Source organism: Anas platyrhynchos, chromosome 3 (genome assembly GCF_047663525.1).
Source record: "Anas platyrhynchos isolate ZD024472 breed Pekin duck chromosome 3, IASCAAS_PekinDuck_T2T, whole genome shotgun sequence".
In the NCBI taxonomy this organism is placed as follows: Eukaryota; Metazoa; Chordata; class Aves; order Anseriformes; family Anatidae; genus Anas; species Anas platyrhynchos.
Window position 1 is genome coordinate 54,303,385 of NC_092589.1, and position 11,596 is coordinate 54,314,980.

General features: G+C 37.6%; 1 protein-coding gene across 1 annotated transcript in view; it reads left to right on the forward strand.

Moving 5' to 3' along the window:
* ESR1 (estrogen receptor 1) overlaps positions 1–11,596 on the forward strand; it is a 193,510-nt gene that overhangs the window by 175,258 nt on the left and 6,656 nt on the right. The window contains exons 8-9 of the mRNA XM_021275842.4: positions 4,606–4,739; positions 11,332–11,515. Coding sequence (XP_021131517.2) covers positions 4,606–4,739; positions 11,332–11,515 — 318 coding nt within the window. The remainder of the gene's footprint in view (positions 1–4,605; positions 4,740–11,331; positions 11,516–11,596) is intronic.

Here is an 11,596-nt window from a genome sequence, read left to right on the forward strand (position 1 = left end):
TTGAGCTGCCATATGGATAGACTGAGATAGGCTGGAGAAATGAGCTGACAGGAACCTCATGAAATTTAGCGAGGAAAAATACAAAGTCCTGCACTTATGATGGGCTTAATTCACTGCCCCTGTTCAAGATGGGGAACAGCTCTGCTGGAAGAGAGCTAAGGTCCCACTGAACAGAAATCTGAAGGTGGTCTGAGTACTACACTATGGCAGCAGTGAAGGCCAACAATATCCTGGGCTGTATCAGTAGCAGTGTAGCCAGTAGAGCAAGGGAAGTAATTATTCCACCTTTATTTGACACCCGTTAGACTATATCTGGAATGGCACATACAGTTTTGCACTCCACGTTACAGGAAAGATGTTAAAAGTCTTCAACAAGTCTTAGAGAGTGCCACCAAGGTTGTAAGGGTTGGAGCACATGCCTTTTGAGGAGAAACTGAGAGAACAAAATTTGTTCGGCCTGAACAAGAGACAGCTTCTGAAGCATACCTAACCTTGTAAATTCTACAGAGAGGTTGTCAAGACTCTTTAAGATTAGTGAGGGCAGATTGAGAAACTGGAGTCAAATTAAAGCAGAGGAGGTTCTGACTGGATATAGGGGAGAAAAAATAGCTATGGAAGTAATTAAGCTGAAAGAGGTTGTGCACCCACCCCTGGATGTTTTCGAGATGAGACTGGGTAAAGCCTTGAGTGACTTCGTCTGAGAGCACATCTAACCCTACTTTGAACAGATGGTTGGACTATAAACATCCTGAGATGCCTTCCAGCCTGGGTGATGCTGTGATTCCGTAGACTTACTAAAATTAATGTGCATAGCACTCCTATGCAGCACTTGCCTGAACATTTCCCAACAGTCAAAAGTTAAGGATTCTTCCAAGAATACACTCCACCATTTTTCAGTAAACAAGGCATTATTGTTTTGTTTTCAGTAAGCTGACTACACAAAGACAACAAGATGATGTTGAGATAAAAATAATTTTTACATCTGTTGCTTAATTTGTCCTCCAGGAAAGTTATCTAGGCCTTCCTAGATTGGCCTTCTTATCTGTTGGACTTATAGCTGTGAAGATGTGATAATAGTTTCAGTTTATGTTAGAAAATTAGAAGGCAATTTAGGAGAACTGGAAATTCCTATTTCAGATAGTTTTTGTTGGTTAACAAAGAAAACCAGTGTTGTAGGCTAGATAATAAAAACACTTGATTAGAAGCCTGCATGTCATACATGCTGAGCCACTGCAGTTTCCACTAATTTCAGTGGAGTTGGAGCTGCTGCTTAGGTCTGAAAATAAAGCAAAAATTTCCAATTTGTTGCTTGCACATGTGAATATTTATTATGGAGTTCTTTGGTATTTCACACACCAAGGCAAATGAGATTAGAAGGTATTTAGAATCTCTTGAATTTACATAATTTTTGTTTATCACCTATCATATGAATTCAGCTGGTGGGAAATAGACACACAAGGAGATTTAGGTAAATGGACAAAATGTTGCAAGTCTGGAGATTCTTATCCATAAGTTATACCTATTGGCAATAAATTCTTGACGGGAATATTATCTTGTAATATTCCTTCGTCCTTTGAAATATTTTTGTAAAAGGTACCTGATAATAATTCTTATTTGCTGTTAAAATATCTTTTCTGTTTTATGAGTTTCCATAAGGTATTTTAAAAGGTTTAATTTTACAAATAAAAGTACTTGGTTTGCAATTTGTTCAGTCTGTGTTGGAACTCTTTTGAACACTGACTGTCAGTAATTTGATGGGTTATAGGAAATAAGTAGATGTCTTAGCCAGACTTGAAAATTATTATTTTTTTTAATATGCATGGTTTGCAATGTGGCCTAATGATACTTTTCAATTCTCCCTAATTCTGAAATGCTAAATTCTTAAGCTAACCTTAATGATTGGTATCATTTAAATTATTGCAAAATCATTGAAGGCTTTTAGTCCTCTGAAACTGTGCTGAATTGTATGGGCAAGTTAATCTTCCTCTAGTTATAGACATGAATATTAATTGTACCAGAAACAGCAGAAATTGTCTCACTGTAAAGGTTCATGTTTGTTTTCTTTCAACTGAATTTAAATTTTATCAGACAAAACAGATTCTGAGGCAATAGAAACTGTTCATATTCTCATGCCTTGCTTTGAATGCCTGTTTTTTATTTGTTTTTGATTTGCCTGTGGTGCTATTAAATACTACATTGCCTTTGTTTATTTTATTTATGTTCAAACAGAGGAGGAATATAATTGAATCCAACCAGTGAAGTTTTTCAGCAAGGTGGTCTTTGCTGAAGAGTTTCTTCTACCTAACACTGAGCAGTATAATTGACAAGTCATCACTGAAAAATCCATGTTCAAATTCAGCCTTCAAGCAAAAGAGGCAGAACTGGGAATTACAAATTCACGATTTACATTCAAATTCACAATTTGTATTTGAATTTCAAGTTCAAATATACCAGGCTGAGATCAGTCCTTTAGATCTGCTCATCCTTCAGGGTATTGTGAATGAGGTGCCAAAGGCATTACGTGCTCTACATGAAACATTGCACTGAATCTGCCTGCCTGCCAACCATAGGACATAGACATCAGTCCAAGACTTTTTACTCTGCACTTGTTACTGTAGCCTGGGGAATCCTAATACATGAAATTACAAGTGTAGCTGGTCATTTCTTAAAAGCTGCTGCAGTTTAAATCACTATTTCTTAAGTGAACATTTTAGAAGCCAGAATAGGCCATGTAAATTGCATTCCCAAATGTTTCAGCTTGTGACTGGGTGACTGCTGAGCAATGGAAATCACATTTTCACAAGTGAAATGCATGGGGAGAATTAGGGAGTGCTCAATGTGCAGCTGGTAGGTAGCCCATAGGGACCTAAGGCAAGAAGGAGCAACCAATCCTCCTTATTAAATTATTCCTACTCTGCACTCCCAAGGCTGAGTCATCTCTTTCTCACAGAAAAGTCATCAAATTTGTGCAGCTATAACAGTGACTGAAAAACTTGCTCCATAGTCCGTGCTTACAAATCTCCCTAGTATCTGATGCAGTGCTAGAACTCAAACCCTGACCTCCCACTTCCAATGATACACTGGATAAGCATGTCATTTCTTTTATATTATTGTTTTTTAACCAACACCCTGCTGGCTGTTTTAAGGGAGTGTCTCTCAGTTTCTTTTCTTGACATTGTTCTGCTTTGTCTAAATATTTCTGAAAGCAGATGAAATAGCTTCTGTAACATGCCATAGTCACTGGTGGATATGTCCTGCTCTGTGGTATATGAGATGCAGATTTAAGATCAAGCACCATGTTAAACTGAACAGGGGTTTGAACTCAAAAGGTAGCACAAGTCCTCCCACAAGTCCACCCACATCCTCTCCCCTTCTTTGACCCAGGTTTAGGAAGGATCTGGAAGTGCAAAGAATTTTCTCAGACTGTAGTCAAAGAGGAAGGCGAGTATTTTCTTTGAGGCTCAGGCAAGAGTTTAGACATTAGCTAAGAGGTCTTGACAACATGGCTGCTCCAGGAATGAGGCGGGTGTGTCCGTGCTGGTAGTGTTGTTTTTTGCCATGGTGAGATTAGGAGACGCTTAATCTGTGTTTGCAGTACAAATTACAGTGTGACAGCCATCTGATCATCTGAAATTTCCTTTGCGTTTTCTTATAGTGATAATCTGAAATGTTTATCCCATATCTAAAAAATAGTATGTTTTTAGTCAGCAACTCTGATCACTCATTGAGATTTATATATTAAAATTTCACTCAGGAAGTCCTAATGAAATTAAAAGTACGTAGTTTTTGGTAAAAGGTAGTACTGTAAATGATCTAAAATTCCATGACCAGAAAATTTGCAGACAAAATTTTCATTAAATTACATACTGTCTTCATTAATTCTTGGACGTGCAAGATGAGAATCTGTGAGTGAGAATACCTGGTGCTGTGAGCAGAGGGAAGTGTTTAATTTACATTATTAGTGAATGCATGAAGATTCTCCCTCAGCTTAAGACCATCTTTGTTTAAAGTTGTACTGTAAGAAGAGAGTTGGTTTCTGACATGAAGTTGAAGCTTTAATCAGACACACTCATACAAACAAGACTTTGGCCCAATGAGTCCTTCCTGAGTTCATGGCTTATTCTTTATGGAGGTGTGCTGCTTGCAGAAGAAAAGTGTGAGAAGCATATTGGAACATTATGGCATTCCAGGTAGAAACAAGTACAAAATGAGCTATGTAAGTTGAAGGAAAAAAAAAAAAAAAAAAAAAAAAAAAAAAGGAGAAAAAGCAAAACATGAAAAATAAATCAAAATGTAGTTTTAAAATGTAGTTTTAAACATTTTTGTGTCCTGAATGTAAGGGTTTGGTTGAATCAGTCTCAAATGTTCCACTGCAGTAATGCCAGGAAAAACATAATTTATTTATTTATTCATTTTATTTGGGAAACTGGGAATCATGCTTTTGTAATCACACATACAACCATGCAGCATTAAGCAGGAAGTCATGTGCTAGCAGTCCTCTGAGGTTTGACAAATCAAATTGGAGGGGAATGGTCCAGGGGAATGAAAAGCTCATACTACCAAGTTAAAGCTGTGAATATCTCCCCCTTGATGGTATTCACACAGGAATCAAGGGAAATGTGTAGAGGGCATGGTGGAAATCTTTGACATGCTGCTGGCTACTGCTGCTCGGTTTCGCATGATGAACCTTCAAGGGGAGGAATTTGTGTGCCTTAAGTCCATCATCCTGCTCAATTCTGGTAAGTGGTGTGCTTTGCTGTCACTCGGGTAATTGTCATTGCTTCTGCATGCAGTTTGAGTGCTGCTTGCTGTCTCTGGTGATGTTTTCATTTTGAGGCAGCAGCAACTGAAAGTGCTATCAAGATATATGGGCAGAACCACCAGGTAGGGATGAAAGAGGGCAAATCTGGTCAGTGGTGTGGATTGGACTCAGCAAATTAACATGACTAGAGGTTGATACACTGCATGCAGCTGGCTTGGAGGACAATTGGAGCACTGTGTTGAACTAGGAATTGGTAGGTCTTGTTAAAGTCCTGATTACAAGGCACTGAGGTAGCTGGAGCCACACTGCAGGCATCCAAAGGCAATACTTAGTTATAACCAGGGCCTATGCTTTCCTTTTTTTGTTTTTTCTTTTTTTTTTCTTTTTTTTTTTTTCTTTTTGACAATGGCAAAATGAAGGGAAAGAAGGAAAGAATGGCAATGATGTAATTGAGATTATCATGATTGTTTATGTTAAAATACAACCACCTAATACTGGTGCCAGCAATTTATACTTCCTTTATATTTGATGAAATTATTTTTAGGCTGTAAATCTCATTCTAAATAAACTTAAAATAAATAAATAAATAAACAACTAGACAACAAGCCTAGCTATAGATAAAAATATCTGAAGTTATCTGATGAATTCTTCATCACATCATTGAAATAAGTAAATAACAGTTGAAGAGTGTGGCAGAAAGTTTCTGTTGCACAACATTCTTTTTTTATTATCATTATTTTTTTCTGGAGAAAAATCTCCAGACAATTCATTTTAGATGCAGAAATGAAACCCACAACATCCTTATAACAACGATAGAGGTCTAAAATAATAATGTAGGCACCAAAGGCAAAATTTTAGATTCAGTTCCCTGCTAAGTTGTTATCTAATGACTAAAAATGCCAAAGTTTTCCAGCCCTGAGGATTTACTTGTTCTCGACTTTTCCTGCTGTGTTAAAAATTGTAGACAGTATCAGCCTCCAGACAAAGCACATGTGGAGAGCTGTGTGTCTCTTTTATCCTGTAGTCTAGCAGACCACTTGCTCAAGTTGCATGAAATGCAAAATCAATTAATTCTTATCAAAAGGTGATTCTAATCACACCAGACTTTGTCATACCATTCAGTCACTTAGTCCTTTATGGAAACAACCCGATCTAAATAAAATAAATAAATTAATAAAGCAGAACTATTTACTTATATAACCATATACATGTATAAAATAGTCCAATTAAATTCTATGAGATATTAATATAGTTCAGATTTTATTGCCACTAATTACCAAAAAGTGACATCTGAGGCAAGCACCTGACATATTAGATGAATGAAGAGCTATTGTTTTTATCTTGGATGCCAAGGTGGGATAATTGTAATTAAATACATTTTGAAATTTTTTTTTTCCTTTTGTTGTCCTGATAATTGTAGGAGACTATTTACTAAAGTTAAATGCTCTTCCAGAAAGGCAATGCTGCTCCAGATTTTCAGCTAATATAAGCAAATGTGATTATCTTCTTAAATAAATCTAGTTCTGAATTAGAACTAGAAAATACATAGAATTGGAAATTTGAATGAAATGTGTTAGAGGTACAAGTTTTGAATGTGAAGTCCTTGAGTCATAATGTTAAGAGTTTTTGCCCCACTTCTGTATTTAATATGGATCCAGAAAAATAATGTTGTTATTTAGACATAGCCCTGTCAGGCACATCCTTTGTAAGCACATCTCTCTTCCATTAATGGTGCTTTCTGTTTCAAGATTTCTCTAGGAAAAAATTGTAAAAAGACCTGCAGCCAGTACATCCAGTAATAGTAAGAGGCAGACTTCCTTCTGCCCGTAAGAGAGATGGGCCCACTAGGCAAGGCTAGGAGCTATGGATCTTCACTCCTTCAAGGTTCAGGACCACACTACAGGTTTGAAATGATGGTGTTTATACGGTAGAAGGTCAGAGTTGATCTGATGTTCTGGTGAATGATCTGATTTAGAGTGTTTTTATTTATTTGTATGTTTATTTATTACATTAAATAAAATTTTATATTTGCTCAGAAGGCTGGCATTTTTACAAGAGCTTTGGTGATGATGGTTCAGAAGGAATAGCTCAGGCTAAGCTGTTACAGGTTCGTGATGAAAACAATTTATACCATTGTTACATGGATCATCATGTGCTACTCTGGTTTGCATACTGCACTCATTGTAGTATTTCTGAGTACACTGTAAACTGAATGTATACATAAATACGGCCACAGAATGTATGCCTGTATTGATTTTCACTGACTTTATGCATAAGGGTAATTTTCTATTTCTGTTTTTACATTCCTTTAATCAAAGTATTTTATAACTGTCAGAGGAGTTAACTACAGGATGGTCGGAATGTGGGCACAAGCTTCTGAATGTTAGATCCCTTTTAGGAAGCTAGGTTGCATTACAGAGGCAGAGAAATAGGATACTTTGGGGTATGTGTAATATCTGTTTAAGTGTTGTTTGGCATAGATATTCTGAAATGACTTCTGGAGATGCTTTACTTCATGAAATATAGCCAGCTTCCCTGAAGCAAAGTGCTGGACACACGTGAAATATTATGTGCTTATGTGCTCCGAAGCACACATTGTATGTGATCTATGAGGAGAGGCTGAGAGAGCTGGGTATATTCAGCCTGGAAAAGGGAAGGGTGAGGGACAGCTGTCCTCAGATAGCTTATGAGCAGGTTACAGAAAAAACAGGGAAAGACTTTTCTCGGAGGTGAGTAGAAAAAAATTCCTTCCAGTGAGAGAGCTTAAGCACTGGAACAGGATGGCCAGAGAGATGATAGGATCTCCATCCTCGGAGATGCCAAAACTCAACTGAGCAACCTCTGGGCAGGTTGATCTGACCCTGAAGTTACTGCTATTTGAGGAGGACAAACCTCCATTCTAGACTACACTTTCTCTAAGGTTGCACATATATATATACACAAATCTTTTACTAAAGAAACAGCAGATATACACAAAATGATCTCTTCATCTCTGCTATTTGTATTATATACACATATGATTAAATCAACTGATCTTAAAAGGTTTAAAAAAAATCCAAAACTGAATTGCACTAATTATGCTACACTTCATATTTAAAAGCATTCTCTATTTGCATTCTAAAAGTCCATGTGGAGTTTATTCCCCAAGTGTACACAAACATTTCGTTGTTAAATCCTTGGATATGTTAGTCTTTCCGCATGAGGCAGGGCTGTTTGCTTTCGCTGGACCTTTATTATTATTATTTTTATTTTTTTTTACAGCATCTTTCAAGGCTGTTTAATATCTTTCTACTGCTTTTCCATGTGGTCTTAACATTTTTATTTTTTTATTTTTATTTTTATTTTCCCTCAGTGTGTGTGGAAAAGATGGAAGGTTTTGTTTATAAAGCAAAATATACATTTATGCTGCTTCCAAATTTTTCCTGAGATATCAAGGAGACAGCATGTCTGTAACAACAAGGACAGCACTGTCTTCAGCTAAATAACAAAACCAAAGGTGCCCCTCTAAAGCTGCAGCAATGTCTTTTGACTAAAAAGCAAAACTGGATTTTTGAAAACCACGTTCAGCTCAATAACAGAATGCCGTTTCTTACGAACATTCATGTTCTAAGAAACATGAAAGGGCAACAAAATGCCAGATGTTTTACTTTTGGGTAATCATCTCTTCATTTTGGAGACACAGATTTTGGTCACATCTTCCTTAGCAGCTGATTTACTTAGTTTGCTGATAAGTCCACAGAGATGGTAAGATTTTGCTGATTTTATGTATCCTGTAAAATTCCCTGATGCATCATTCCTGTGACTGTTATTTTTTTGATTTTCTCTTCTCATGTAGAATTGTGCTTTTAATTGATTTCTTTATTTTGATGGTGGAGAATTACATGAGTGCATTGTACAGAGCTGAACTTGCTCTTTGCTCAGCCTGACTTGATACAGATACAGACCGATGGGGCTTGATAGAAGGGAAAAAGACCCTTGGTTTGTTTTGTGAGAATGAACACAATGTAAATATGTTTTAAACCAGGATTTATTGTGATAGAAAATATTTAGAGGACGTTTTCCTCTACAGCAATGCCTATATCAGTGTATATAGCAATACTTGTATATAGCAAAACTTTACCATGATATACCAATAACTGGCACAGTAGCACTGCAGTCCCTGAGGAAATCTGTGTACATAGTTTTTTGTTTGGGCACAGCCTTGTAGGCTTTGCTTTTTCACAGGGCAGTGCAGTCTCTAGTCTCTCTCCTATGATGTTTTACAATAATGACATATAGCTGGAAAACCAACCGGTAGCTATTCAATTCTGCTCTCGGCTTTCTGTCTGCTTCAGAGCTTGGAAAGACCTTTGAGACTGTTAAATTTCACTTTGCTAAGACAATTTTTCTGCACTCTTGTTTCAAAATTCTGCTTGTGAGTGTGTGTCTATGATGGATATCTGGTATTTCTTTTGGGGAAATTTCTGGTCATTGGCCTGAGGCAGGAGCAGTCATTTGGGGTAGAAAGCAAAACCAATTGTCATTTTTCTTGGCAGCTATTGATGGGCATTTGCCTGAAGTCTCTTCATTTTGGGGGGAGTGTTTTTTGTTTACTTTTGATTTATACTTTTTAATAGCTTCTGGAGTCATCCAGCTGAGAAAAACCCCAAGAGCTGTTTCTTTACATTGAATTCATTTCAGTAAAAATAACAATCATTGAAAGCTTTGTGAGAAAAGAGGCCATTGTACTATCTGTCTATATAAAATTCGAAGCAATAGTCACTACCAAAATAAAGGGCTCTGACTATTGGTTTGCAGAAGCTGTGCTGTATTTCTGTTGCCCTTTTGTTTTGTTTTTGATTTTGAACAGTCTCTCTCTCACATATACACATACTCACAAATTTATGTTTCATTTTAGAGCAAAAGACCAAAGTCGTAAAACCTACTTACAGGTTACAGTATTTCTAGGTACTGGGTCCTTGACATACCAGGATGATATGAGGATGTGAGACACATCACAAAGATGGCTAAAAAAAAATAAAAAAATAAAAAAAAATAATCTCAGTTCCCTGACTGCTCTGACACATGAATAAATATGCTTATCTTCAAATCTGATGGCATAATGCCCAGCTGCAAACAGTACAAACAAGCTGGAGTACATGTGTTACTGTGTGTGTGTGTGTTATAGTGCATTTTTTTTAATTATTATTATTTTTTAATATCCCTAACTGGATTGCATATTTTGCTATATATGATGCTGTAAAGAAAAACTAAACGAATAGCAATTCCATGAACCATTTTTTTTTCTTTCCAGGGACCAAAAACAAACAAACAAATAAACCCCCCACAAATTACTTCTTGGCTATGTATGTTGATGCAGAAAGCATAAAACACAGGATTTATCAAGTACTTTATGGAGACAGGTCAATGAAGGCAGGTCATGATCAAGCCTGTTTGATTGTATCATCACACATACTTCTTAACCTGTTGCTCACTCAAGGATGGATTATACTAATACAAACTATCTAGAGTTATAAGATCAATCCAGAAAATTTAAAAAGTAGTTCTGAAGGCAACAGCCGCCATTTGGTAGCATAGTGCTACTGTGACATGCTTCACATTTGTTGTGTTTTCCTCCAGAATGAAGTCCAGGTAAAAAAGCGTAGAATAGTATAGAACTTCCAAGGGAGAAATCTGATGTGTTTCATGTACCCAAGAAGCTGCTACTCACAGAAAATAGCTTTTTCTAGGTGTAGAGGGGCTTGCTGGAGGGGGATGGTTTGATCTCTGGAAAAATTTCCTCTTGGTCCAAATCTTTCACGTAGTTCAATTTCAAGAAGCCATGAAAGATGGTTATATTGAAACGGGTTTCAATATAGCCAACCTAGTTGGTTGAGAGGGTCTTGTTGAGGCCAGTGCTAGTTTTATTTACATGTGTTGTAACATATTATTCAGTCCTAGATTGCCTAGCAAGTTATCAGAACCCAAACATTAAACAGCAGAGAAAATGGGAAAACCTGCTGACAGCCTGGGCTGGGTCAATCAGTATGGCAGAGTTCTCAAGTAGCAACAGCATCTCCTTTTGGAGCTGCATGATCAAGAGAGGCGAGCAGCCTGAGGTCAGGTCTACCTCCAGGATATGGGTGACCCCTGCCACCCCTTGTTTCTGCTCTGTCCACAGTGACCAAATCCAGGCTTCAGGGTGGGATGAAAGTTGTCTCATGGCCAAGACTTTGTTCTTCATGTTTCTGTGAGCTGTTTAGTTTCCTTATTCTCTTCCTTAAATGAACGGATTAATTCCGTGTACAGCCCCCTAGATAATGCTTCTGTTGCCCAGCAGCCCTTTCTGGGAGATTTATTTTTTACCCTGTGCTTCTCTAAGCCACTCTTTCCTGCTTCCTGACTGTCACCACATCCTTCCCAACTGTCAGGAGATGAAAAGTTTATATGCAGAGGTGCCTTCCAAAGTAGGATGCCCACAGGCAGCTCCTATGGTTTAACAGAGCTGAAGAGGGCAGCCACAAGGTCTGACTCTATCAAAGTAATTTTTGCCTGTGGTTTGTTTGTTTTCTTTCTCCTCCCTACTCCAGGTGTGTACACTTTTCTTTCCAGCACCTTGAAATCCCTGGAAGAGAGAGACTATATCCACCGTGTTCTGGACAAAATCACAGATACTCTGATACATTTAATGGCTAAGTCAGGTCTTTCCCTGCAGCAGCAGCACCGGCGCCTGGCTCAGCTTCTCCTCATCCTCTCTCACATCAGGCATATGAGGTGAGAGCAAGCACAAGGTTAGGTGCAGGGAGGTTTCACAAATGCACAGGTGTGCTTGTTGTTCTTTTATTCATGGAGTGA